This window comes from Strongylocentrotus purpuratus, unplaced genomic scaffold (genome assembly GCF_000002235.5).
Source record: "Strongylocentrotus purpuratus isolate Spur 01 unplaced genomic scaffold, Spur_5.0 spur5_scaffold_6, whole genome shotgun sequence".
In the NCBI taxonomy this organism is placed as follows: domain Eukaryota; kingdom Metazoa; phylum Echinodermata; class Echinoidea; order Camarodonta; family Strongylocentrotidae; genus Strongylocentrotus; species Strongylocentrotus purpuratus.
In genome coordinates, this window is record NW_022145612.1 from 54,596,029 (window position 1) to 54,608,768 (window position 12,740).

General features: G+C 35.2%; 2 protein-coding genes across 9 annotated transcripts in view; one reads left to right on the top strand and one right to left on the bottom strand.

Annotated features, from left to right (window-relative positions):
- The window catches only part of LOC576927 (macrophage mannose receptor 1), a 65,102-nt gene extending 58,604 nt beyond the window's left edge, over window positions 1–6,498 (top strand). For all 5 annotated transcript variants that reach the window (XM_030972071.1, XM_030972070.1, XM_777190.5 and 2 more), the window contains 7 exons: window positions 461–560; window positions 1,097–1,338; window positions 2,067–2,238; window positions 2,998–3,249; window positions 3,913–4,098; window positions 4,580–4,609; window positions 5,568–6,498. In XM_030972071.1, the coding sequence (XP_030827931.1) occupies window positions 461–560; window positions 1,097–1,338; window positions 2,067–2,238; window positions 2,998–3,249; window positions 3,913–4,098; window positions 4,580–4,609; window positions 5,568–5,800 (1,215 nt within the window). In that variant the 3' untranslated portion in view covers window positions 5,801–6,498. The remainder of the gene's footprint in view (window positions 1–460; window positions 561–1,096; window positions 1,339–2,066; window positions 2,239–2,997; window positions 3,250–3,912; window positions 4,099–4,579; window positions 4,610–5,567) is intronic.
- Window positions 6,499–9,815: 3,317 nt separating this feature from the next.
- Window positions 9,816–12,740, bottom strand: part of LOC576996 — a 38,071-nt gene continuing 35,146 nt past the window's right edge. For all 4 annotated transcript variants that reach the window (XM_031000444.1, XM_031000445.1, XM_031000442.1 and 1 more), the window contains 3 exons: window positions 12,371–12,503; window positions 11,705–11,803; window positions 9,816–10,771 (listed from right to left, as the gene is read on the bottom strand). In XM_031000444.1, the coding sequence (XP_030856304.1) occupies window positions 10,682–10,771; window positions 11,705–11,803; window positions 12,371–12,503 (322 nt within the window). In that variant the 3' untranslated portion in view covers window positions 9,816–10,681. The remainder of the gene's footprint in view (window positions 10,772–11,704; window positions 11,804–12,370; window positions 12,504–12,740) is intronic.

Here is a 12,740-nt window from a genome sequence, read left to right on the forward strand (position 1 = left end):
TTACCATCAACAGTAAGTTTTGTGCAACGGGGCCCTGGTAATTTGCAATACCGGTACTGTAAATGATTCTTATATGAATGTGCTTGACAATTTTATGTCTTATAACACACGTATACGTGAGTACACATAGAACCTTTGTTGGGCGCAGATACCTTTCTTCACACTCACGCTTTCTCTGTGTTGTATAAGATACAGAACTGTGAAGCATATTAGGCTTATGTCATTATATTTATAAAAATGTTGCTGTTTACCACATTTTACAAGTCTCAAATGATGGGGTATACTGTATCTAATGTTTGATGCTTGAGGACTTGGTAATGGGAATTAATGCCTTACCAAAGGTCATGATCGCATTGACTGACCTCTTGGTTACGAGACCACTGCTCTAGCTACCACCGAGTCATTGCGCCTCCTTGATTATCTCTTGAATGTTATTTTGATGTGGTATTCATTTTATTAGGAGGATTGTACCCAGATCACAGCTATTGATACTCATGCTGGCAAATGGAATGACATATCTTGTGATGCGATCTTGGGCTTCATCTGTCAGGGTGTCTTAGGTAAGAGATGTTCAACCTTTCTACGTTCAATTAATTTTATGTAGTTTGGGATAGTACAGTCAATCCCTCCTTAAGTGACCACTTCTTTAGGAAGACCACATTTTTGTTTCCCTTGAAAAATAATTTCTTGTTGAAACCTGTACTAAAGAAACCTTTAGATAAAGATCCCCTACCTATAAAGCTTCCTTGATCAGTCTTCATATATAGGTTCCACTGTATCTTGAAAACTCTATTAGAGATCTGTTAACCAAAGCTGTATTGTAATTTGCACTCATGTTTGCTTATTGTTTTTTTGCATTTTTTAAAGTTCATAAATGTGTCTCACCAAATATGCTGTCTGCCCCCTGTGAAGATGTTAATTCTGCACGAATTTGATCTCTCATACCACTGAACTAACAAACAGACAAAAAAATCAACAGGGAGCTGTAACGGGTTTCAAAATGCTGCCCCTCTGCAAAAATTAATTTTACCTGACAACAAATAGGTCAAAATGCCTCTTCAACAATCCATGTAATTGCTGTTGTGTTTCTGAATAGATCCCAATGGCTCACCTCCACCCGATGAACCCAACGAGTGTCGGGATGGCTTCACCCAGTTTGATACCGGCTGTTACCAGGTGGTTGATCGCCCCTATATCTTTTCTGAGGCCCAGGATGAATGTAGGTCCCTTGGTGATGATGTCTCTCTAAGTAGTGTGATGAGCTGGTATGAGGAAGCCTTCGCTGAGACCATGTCACATACCTCCGGTGGTGACCCTCTCTGGATTGGTCTCTATCAAGTGAGTATGAGATGCATGTGCACATTGTGTTTGTGTCAGAAAAACACTCATTCATTTGATTTTTACGTTAAGCATCAGAGAACATCTTTTTCACTCAGATCTTTATGGGCTCCTTCATTTGCTATATATCCAAGGCATCAGAAAAGGCAAAATTTCAGTTGTTTCAGTCAGTTGCCACATGCCCTCTGCCACAAACTGGATTTCTAAGAAATCTAGACTTGGGCTCCAAAAATTTATTAGCATATCCATACAAAATAATGAGTTTTGTGATATTCTACTTCATTATTAAAGTTAACAGAGAATAGAAGGGAAAGAGTTTCACCATGTTCAAACAGTAGGTAAACATTATTATGAAAGACAACTCCCCCCCCCCCCCCCCCCCTCCTCTCCCCCATTGCTCATGATATTTAATGTGAGCGCAACCAGGACAAAGAAGGGCGGCAAAGGAAGGAAATGTTTTTGCCTTTCCAAATAGTACATTACAAAAAATATGTGTTTTCTCTGACTCTGTAAGTGAGTTGTCAGTCATCATTCAAGATGTATGATGAGAAATGATAAGAAATATATGATGTATATGATGTGTATGATAAGAAATGCAACCATGTGAGCCACAAACCAGGGTATACACAGCCATTTTGTAAAGGTTAAAATGCTTACTATCACTAGACTAGATCATGAATGTAATTGCCTAAAAGTAAAATGAGATGACATTTTCTATATCTTTGTAGGTGGATGGTGCGTTCAAGTGGACGGATGCCTGGCCTGTTTGGTTCACTGCTTGGGGTCCTAGCGAACCCAGCGGAGCTCCAGGAGAGGGTTGTATTAGCCTGTTACCTACAGGAGGATGGGATGATACCAACTGTCAGGGACTCTTCAAACCTCTATGCAAATACAGTACTGGTAAGCATAACTCTTCCTATTCAGAACCAAGCAATAAATGCAGTACAGTACATACTCTCTATCATTAAGGCTTAGAATCCAAACATGGTCTGATTTCAAAGATGTTGTATATGTTTGTTTGTTTTACCTGACTACTGAGAAAGTATGTGTATGCTTGTAAGTAAGAGGACTGATGGCTTTATATCCTCTCTTAGGGAATTAGTAAATGAGGATTAATGTCTAATTGCCAAAGGGTACTAGTGCATCAGCTTAATTTTTTGAACCTGGGACCTCCTGGTTATGAGACCACTGCTCTACCACTGAGCTGCGCCTCCTGTGATATTGTACTTGCAGTAGATAAAGAAGTTCAAACAAACAATTTTCCTCATTGACATTCTGAATAGTGATAATAAAAATCTAATTTTGGTGCATTGTAAGCCTTCTAGTTGGAGTAAAGGCCACATCAGCTTCAGATTGCAGCCAATCGTTTGACTGGTCTAGCATCACTACAATTCAGGGTCAATATGACTTTCCTGTAACAATGAAGCTTGCATTGCACCAATGAAACAGAATTTAAATGTTTATATGAAAATAAAGAATACTTTTGTCCCAATTGCATGTTTCTCTATAGGGATTTTTATTGAATAATCAGCCATTCAAATTTAAATAAATAATTCGTCAAAAAATTGTCCTCCCTGTCTTTCACTCACTCACACTCACACACACACACGCGCTCTCTCTCTCTCTCTCTCTCTCTCGCTTTCTCTCACACAACCACAGTAACTACACCAACAGTACACCCAGAAATGCCTGGCTACTGCCCTGAAGAATGGACGCCTTACCATGACGGTTGTTACAAGGTGTATGCCGCGCAGACTGATCGCAAGTCCTGGCCGGAAGCCTTGTTCCAGTGTAGCCAGCTCAACGGTACTCTGGCTAGCATCCATACCCGGCAAGAGCTGGAGCTTATTAGGACCTTGATGATAGATGGAAGTGTAGACATCTGGACTGGCCTCAGAAGGGAAACTGCAGGTATATACATGTATACATTGAAGGGAAAAAAATGATATCAAACATACCAAAAAATCCATTTAGCCTTGGGTTCTCATGGGGAATTTTGAATCAGCCAAGCAGCTATTTCCCAATATTGGTATGGATTAAGATGTTAAGGACATGTGGTTAGGAGAGAGCAAAGCCATTGACTACGGAAAGCAGTATGGACTTTCTGGTGGCTGCTGTCTTAATACCCAGGAGCAAACCTCACAAAAGCCTGGAATGAAACACAGGAAGAAGATATGAGGATGTGGCCTATAGCTCACCCTGTTAGATGTTGTAGAGTAGAAGGGTTGGAGAAGGGCCAGTAGGGAAATGAATTTTCCAACTCCATAGTACGGGAAAAAGGCATGTGAAATGATGATGATGAAGGGTGTTGCATGTATTTGTCACTTAGGATGGACTCTACTTTTAAATCCAACAGGTGTTATGTAATAATGCAAACACCTTCCTCCCACATCGTAGAAGCCAAACATTCACTCAATGCGTTTAGTTCTCACACAGCACATATATGTCAAGCGATTGTCAAGTGGGACATGAATGTTGATGCATGCAAGCTTTCTGTTCTATTGAAATATGTAGCTAATATTTATTTATCTCTTTCGTTTTGCCTCGCCACCATCCCCTCACTCACTCACCCAGGCGGATTTGTATGGGAAGATGAGACCCCCGTGGATTACACCAACTGGAACAATGGAGAGCCGACCTACGCCACCCAACCAGGCTACGAGGACTGTGTAGAAATGTACCTTAGCACTGGCAAGTGGAATGATGTGGATTGTCTCAATAACCAGGGATATGTCTGTGAGCAGCCTAAGCTTGGTGGAGGTGGGTCGATATTATTTATTCATTCAATTAGAAGTTGCCATGGTAACATAAAATGTTAAAAATTGCATTGTACGTATTCATTTACTTTTAGAATACTAGTAGTGTAGTAGCATGCTGTAAACATTGATTTGATGACAGAAGTTGAAACAGGGCGGACCATGTGAAGATTGTAATCTAGCTCTCCTTGAGTTCCTATATCTGCAACATTTTATCCACAGGAAATAGATCATACCAACATTTCAAATTCATTGTCTTTAAAGGCAAAAATAATGAACCGGTTTGGCAGGTTTTATTATATCAGTTGGTGTTATTATTTTATTGTTCTATTTAAAGAATATTTAAATTAAAACATGCTTCAATATAGAATATTTCTTTTGAGGTAGTACATAAATGTTGAAAAACATCTTTTAAGTTATTACTGCATATACTCAGAACAACTGACATTTAATTTTTCTTTTCTTTTCTTTTCTCCCTCTTCTAGAGTTTCCTACAGAGCAACCTGTACAAAACAGTAAGTAAACCAATCATTTCAATGCTGGTAAAAAAAAGATTGTTCATCACCAGTAAGCTTGTTAGTTTTGTATAGACTGTATATTCACAGGGCATAGCTGACACGTCAGGAAAATCATCTTCCATTTAACATACATGTAGATGTATTGGTGAAATATGTGTAATGCATAGATTATCCAATGATTTTGTGACATATAAACAAATGGGAGTACAATCCTGACATTTTATTAGAGATTTGTTAGGCTAAATTTACTCTCATTTCATTATTTTGTAAACGTTATTTTAAAACGCATAAAATGTTGATTCAAATCATTCATATTTTCTATTATCAAGGAGATTTATGTTCTTGATGTGGAATTTATGAATAGTCTAAAATAGTAGAATTTTTGCTTTTGAATATATCTCATTTTAAGGGTGCAAATGGCTCTCCATATTGTTTAAGTCCAACTTAAAGTTAAGTTGGACTTAGGATCTTTGTGAAACAGCCCCCTGGAATTCTAGATACACTAAAAACAGATGTCATATCCTCTATCATATTTACAATATATTGTGAAATGACACTTTATGTACATATAGCAGTATATATATAGTCTTTCATGTCATGTTTGGAGGCACAATGTCCTGTATTCATAAATACCCCTACACATTACAATAACAAGTCTGAAGCATTAGTCCTCTGATGTGTAGAGCACAAACTGTCAGCCTCTTTATTCCGAACAGGTATTTCAAATTCTGTAAGAATAAACAAAATGAATAATTCAAGAAGGAAAATAGATTTCTTAATGAGTAATCATGTTTTACACTTGTAGTTATAGAATTATGGTATTATGGTAAACAGGATGAAGAGGTTGAGCATTTGCATTTCATAAATCACTGTGTTTACACAACCCCTGTATCAAAACAAACACTAGCCGAGAAGTCTTGACAATCCAATTTCCTCTCACCATGTATTTTCACAGGGCTTGGTATGACCACCGGAGCTATCGTTGGCATTGTCTTCGCAGGGATCATTATCGTCTGTGGCATCAGTCTTGTTGTATTCTTCGTAAGGTCCAAGCGAGGCGCTCTATCATTTAAGATGGATACCAGCGATGTCCCGGGCAGCGTTGGCTTCGACAACGCCCTTTACAAGGCCGGGAATGATCCGACAATCCAAGTCACTACGGAATCCAATCTAGACTCCAAGGCTTAGAGAGATCACCATCATCCCATGCCTCGCTTCAAACTAATGTGCTAATAAGAAAATAATCATTTGATGTTTATTTTGTAGACCATTAGTGAGGTTTTGGAGAGTACTCTAAGGTGAAGATTTGTTATGATTACTTAATGTTAAACAAGATTTTGACCATTCGATTTACATTTACTAGTAGCTTACCATTGATATGAAGACAGATCCAATGTGATTTTGTCACATGCCAAATTTTTGCTTACGTTTGTGAGATATGATGTCTGTATTTTCTCTCTATTTTCATTTTGTTTTCTCCATATTAGTCAATTCAATATACATTGCATTTTCAGAGTCATCAAAATAAAAAAAAAATTACTTTTTTACTTTTTAAACACAAATTGAATCAATCAAAAAGCAGGTGAGATGTTAGTAATTAGAAGGCAGAACTGAATACCTGATAAATAATAGTGCAGCCGATCCCACATAAATGTCAAATATCCCAAGGTGATGCTTCAAGAAATTAGGATACAAAATCTTTGCAAAGTGCAAGTTGAAAAAAGTTCCCATTCCAGTATGCAAGCAAGCAAACAATCATGTGCGTGTTGTATTTTAACTCTGAAAACATTGATGGAGTGGAAGAAAATATCAAAATCTGTTATGTTGCAAAGATAATCATTACAAGAGTATCTCAGATTCTTCTAAGAAAAAAATGTCTGATAAAACACTATCATACATGCCAACTGTTCAGATTAAAGAGGAACATTCCTCTTTTTGGAGAAGATAATTATCATTTTAATGCAGGTGTTCCTCTTCCTGTACAAATTTGTCTGTAGTATTGAATAGGAGAGTTAGGATTGTTCCTCTTTTTTTTTGAAAATAGCATAATTTGTACAGATTTCTGATTTTCAAATGTTGGCATGTATGCACTATTTGATTCCAGCTTAAAAACACCTTTTTTTCCAATATACTTTCATGTAAGTTGAACATTTCTGAGGTTTCCTGTAGGTCCAAATGAAATCAATTTGACTGTATTTTGTTCTGCATTATTTGATCATGTTGACATTATTTCATAAAACTCTAGAACAAAAACAAAAAGTGAGATGTGACCAATATGTGCAATAATAATTGTTGATGAATGAAATAATTCATTATTTCAAATATTTTGCAATACGATTTTCATATACCGGTACAAGTAACAGTCATTTCAGGACAAGATTTTACAAATATCATTGACTGTCTATATTGCGTAAGTGTTTCCTTTTTATATAATCATCATATGTTCTCAAGTGTGCCATCTGAAAAGTCTATCATAACATGTATTATGAAGAAGTGGATGATCTAATTTTTTTGGAATATTTCAGATTTTATATGAAAAAGCATCTCACTTGATACAGGTAATAAAGAAAAGATGATTACAAAAGTCCTCTGTTTTTATATGTATGATTTTAGGTTTATTCATACTATGGTACAAATTTCATTCTGCATACTTCCCTTACTATACATTCATGAAAGATAAAGACCCCTTATGGTCATGCGATTGCATTGTGAAGGAAACGGTGTGGAATCAATCAGAAAAGGTTGATCATCAAGCATATAAGTATTGGTGTGTACTGCAAGGTTCTGGAATCATCAAAATGATAAGAAATGTGGCCCAGTCTTGGTAAAGTTACAAGCACTGTACACAGAAAGATGTTTATGGGACTACGCACACGTGAGCGACACATGCGTTATATCTATCAGGTCCAAATGGATAAAATAATTTACCAAATATATCAATTAGTGGGCGGTTTCTTAGCAAAGTTTGTATGATCACGTATATTCATTTCATTTTTTGAGGGGGGGGGGGGGCGTTTCCAAAACTGGCCTTTACCTTTAACAGTATTCAATTATTGAAATATCAAAAGAGCATGTACAAGGCATTACATTACTAATACAAAAATAACAAACCAAGAAAAACCACTAACTGAACACATTATCAGACAATTAAGTACAATATGATTTATTGAAGACTTCCTTTGCATAGAAGAAATGCATGTACATGTATACATAATTATGACAAAGGTACTTGAACACATTTTGGCGTATGACACAAAAATCAATACAAGGTGTTATGGACAACAAAACATGTGTAACTTACTGGATAATCTCTAAAAGGCACTGAAGATAGAAATGGCTATTGCCAAGATATACAGTGCGTCCCAGAAAAAATGAAACCGAGAAGTATCGATGTTTTATCATAACTTAATCACAACCATAATTAATGAATGATACATATTTGGAAAGCTTAGAGTCTCCTCTTTCAGTTGATGTGACTCATATGATGCATATATCACACATAAGTGATTAAAAGCAATTTGAAGGAAGGAAACCAAAAAGTAATTTGGCGGGCGGTATCTGAATTTCAAAGAAAAATTCATATTTCTAGAAAGTTCATTTTCCGCTCTTTCATATGATACCTCAATCAAGAAAAATGAGCCAGGAATAACAAAGTTCTGTTTGTTTAAAGTAGCCCTTACATTTTCATAATTTTAACAAACGAATTCGTTTTCACTAGGTGCCTGCCGTAGCAAAAAGCAGATTTGACAAAAGACTCAACTCCGTTTCGTTGACAATCGGCCATGCATGAAGACTCTCGTCTACGGCTGATTGTCAACGAAATGGAGTTGAGTCTTTTGTTAATTTCATTTATTGATACGGCAGGCAACCAGTGAAAACGAATTCGTTTAATAAAATTATGGAAATGCAAGCACTACTTTAAACAAACAAAACTTTGTCATTCCTGGCTCATTTGCCCTGATTGAGGTGTCATATGAAAGGGCAGAAACTCAACTTTCTAGAAATGTGAATTTTTCTTCAAAATTTAGATACCGCCCACCAAATGTCTTTTTGGTTTCCTTCCTTCAAATTGCTTTAAATCACTCATGCGTGAAATATGCATTATCTGAGTAGCATCACATGAAAGAGGAGAGACTAAGCTTTCAAAATATGTATCATTCATTAATTATAGTTGTGATTAAGTTATGATAGAACATCGATACTTCTCGGTTTCGTTTTTTCTGGGACGCACTGTATATCAATTTAGCTTACAAAGTAACAGATACAGTGTAAATACCTGTAGACTTAAGGTAAATTTTTACCTTTGAGGTAACACTTATAGGAATGGACACTCTTTTGCAACTTTAAAGCCACATTGTAGCAGTTCTGGCAAGGGTACAAAAATTCTGCAATTGATAAAACGAAATCCAAAGAAAAAGAGATAAAGTCTATAGTTTGAGAGAGGAAACAGATTCAGTATTTCAAAGGTTTTTCAATCAATGGTGCTTATGATCCCTGGAAAAAAGTTAGCATAGCTGTATTGGAAATAATTATTTGGCAACCATCTCTTCATAAACCTCCAACAAGGACAAGTTTGCAGAGATCCCATTTAAATTCTGGTTTCTTTTCATACACATTTCAAAGGGATATGACAGTAACTTGTAAGGATTCATTAAATTATACCATGGCCTCCAAGCAAATTCCATGGCTAAAACTCAATATTTTGATTGGGAAATAAGTATTTTCCAAATAAACAAAGAGCGCCATCTGTTATACTTTTCTCAATTCCAGTATGATATTTAAAAAACAAATTATTAACAGTTGGCAGCAGCAGCAGCATTGTCCAAAAAATACACATTATGTAATATGATCCTCCATGTTGAAATAAACTATGATTAACTTCTAGATTTCTTTGCTACAAAACAATAACAATCTAATCTAATACAATAAACTACCCTATCAAACTTAATATTATAGAATACATGATGCAGGAATACAGTCTCCCAAAGTACATAGAAAATAAAGTACAAATGAGTCAATATATCTTTGGTTTCACTTTGTTAAACCAAGACTTACAAAGGAATGGTACAGAGCTCAAAAACTTGTCAAAATGTATAAAAAGAAACACTATACATATACTGCAAAATTTAATCTGTAAATCATAAAAACTGCAGAGTTTCTTACAAATAAAAATGAGTTGTGAATATAAATGAGTTGTGAATAGAAATGAGTTGTGTATAGAATTGAGTTGTGAATAGAAATGAGTTGTGTATAGAAATGAGTTGTGAATAGAATTGAGTTGTGAATAGAATTGAGTTGTGTATAGAAATGAGTTGTGTATAGAATTGAGTTGTGAATAGAAATGAGTTGTGTATAGAAATGAGTTGTGTATAGAATTGAGTTGTGCATAGAAATGAGTTGTGTATAGAAATGAGTTGTGTATAGAATTGAGTTGTGAATAGAAATGAGTTGTGAATAGAATTGAGTTGTGAATAGAAATGAGTTGTGAATAGAAATGAGTTGTGTATAGAATTGAGTTGTGCATAGAAATGAGTTGTGTATAGAAATGAGTTGTGTATAGAATTGAGTTGTGAATAGAAATGAGTTGTGTTTATTCAAGTCGTAAATCACATAGCCAAAATTTTCAACAGAGACAAACAGTCACAGATTTAGCTTTCAAACATATCTAACTTGCTTTTTTTTTTTTGCCACCTCTTTTATTAAATGTAACACTTTTGGAATGTCTTTTCAGCACACAATGGAAATCATATATGTTGTCATCACAATACTCGTTTAACAAAAAGGAAACAACATTAATTTCCTACTGAAAGAAAATCTTTTGGCACTGTTTCAGATCGGCAATAATTGACATAAGTAACAAAAAACAACATTAATACTCCAATTTTCTACTGAAAGATAATCTTTTGGCAGTTTTAGGTCGGCAATGATTGACAAAAGTAACAAAAAACATATTCAAGGTGACAATTCAAGGTTTATTGTTTCTAGATAAAACTCTTTCCTTTTCAGCTACCCTGCACATGTCTACATCGATGTAGCATTTTCATGGAAAGATTTGAAATCTTTGGTCCTTCACTGCAGTCTGGGAAAGTCCTCTGGAAAGAGGGTGTGTCTACGGCAGATTGGACATGTTCCTTCCTCATTGACCCAAGTCTTGATACACTGTTACAAGAAAGCAAGAAGAAGGGATGATGTGACAGATTACCATTCAGACTTTTTGATAGGGCTATTGTATATCATTTAAAGACAAATTCATATATTTTTGCAAGAGAAGATACATATGGTCATCTACAAACAAAATGTTGCATTTTCTGCTACACATAAAAAGATATTTTAGTTGTCAGTTCATTTCTTTCATCTACATGTTTATTTCTATGATGAATCACACACAGCATTGTGGATGCTTGTGAAGTCCCACCATCGGAATATTTTGCAGATTTAATAATATAATGAGGGCAATGTACTAATGTTACTAAAAATGTTCTTAATGATTTTTTTTCTTTTCAGTTAACCAAATAACTTCCAAAGATGTATGGTGGTATTTTCTTTTCTGTTAGCGAGAGGTATGATAGTGCTTGAGCACTAAAAAAAAAAAGGTTGGAAAAATGGCATCCCCCCCCCCCCTTTTACCATGTAACTTTTAACCAGTAAATCAGCAACAATCATAAATCTCGGGTAAAATCAGAAAAAATCGGGACACATCGGGACATATCGGGAGAAAAAAATTGGTAAAAATCAGAAAAAAAAGGAAAAAAATTAAATTGGGTAATTGTCAGGTCTGGATTCCGACAATTAATGAATTTTTTTAGTTCTGGTAATAATTTAAGATAAATTATGAACGTTTGAGTAAATTTCTATTATGATATTCTTACATAGAAGTAATACAATCTCAGAATATAGTAGACCCTCATTGGATAACAAACTCTATGAGATCAAGGAAATTATCAGTTTTACATGAAAATGTGTCATAGCAGGGCTCAAAAACAATACAATACATACTGGTACATAGAACTGGGACTGGCAAAATGACCATGTGTCAATGAGAGTCTGCCAAGAAGTGTGTGTCGTAATGATCAAAATTGATGATAAACATACCTTAGAGTGAAATTTATGTCCACAGTCTAGTTTCCTCTCATCAGGGTCACCATATAATTCACCCTGGCAGACTGCACACATACCTACAATTTCAGAGTCCTACAAGGAAAACATCATGCATGTAAATCAGTCAAAACTTACTTTTTCATTGTTAAGAGCTGTTTTTTAATTTGCTATATGGAAAATTAGATTCTTTTAGACAATTCTGCAGGTTTTCCTGTCTTTGTTTTAACAACAAATCTTTCTGAGAATATTGCAGCTATTTCATAACTTTCCAGAGTAAAACCGCCCACTGCTCCTGTTTTTTATTCATTTGTTGATGATGCAAGAATTAAACTTACATCCTCATTTTACAAAGAATTTCCCCATGAACCAAACACATCTCTGCAGTCTTCTACAACTTTAAAAAAATATTAACATTATTTACGGAGATTTCTTGTCCTATCAGCAAACCAGAGGCAGCAGAATGTCTATGTTAACAGACATGTAAATAAATAATAGTATGAAATTTGAAGCAACAGTGTCATTATGTGTGTCAATAAAGGATCATAATACACAACAAACTGTCACCCCCTCATTATTTCATGCATTATTAAACCAGCTTCCTGATTAAACATTGAGATCCTTTGTTAACACCAACAAGAGACGAGGGTTCAAGAAACCAACCTTTCTATTTTTCTTTTTTTCTGCTCGAGAGAGATAGCTGCTAGCTTCAGAGATGATTGTTCCCAAGGCGATACCACTCAGGCTTCCATTATGATCCAGACGAACCTGCAGAATAGAATCAGTCAGCTCTTTCCTGAAGGAGTAAAAAACAAAACCTTAATAAGTTAGGATAATTAATTATTTAATGTTTGCAGAAAGCTCACTGTGCATGTGTATTTAAAGAGACATCTGTATATATTCTGCTCGAGCATCATTAATATTATAAGTCTTTATTACTCAATTTCAATTTATAAAGGTGATTCACATACATTCACTTACATATATAAAGATAATGTCATTTTCAGAATACAGCTATAATGCAATATATGCA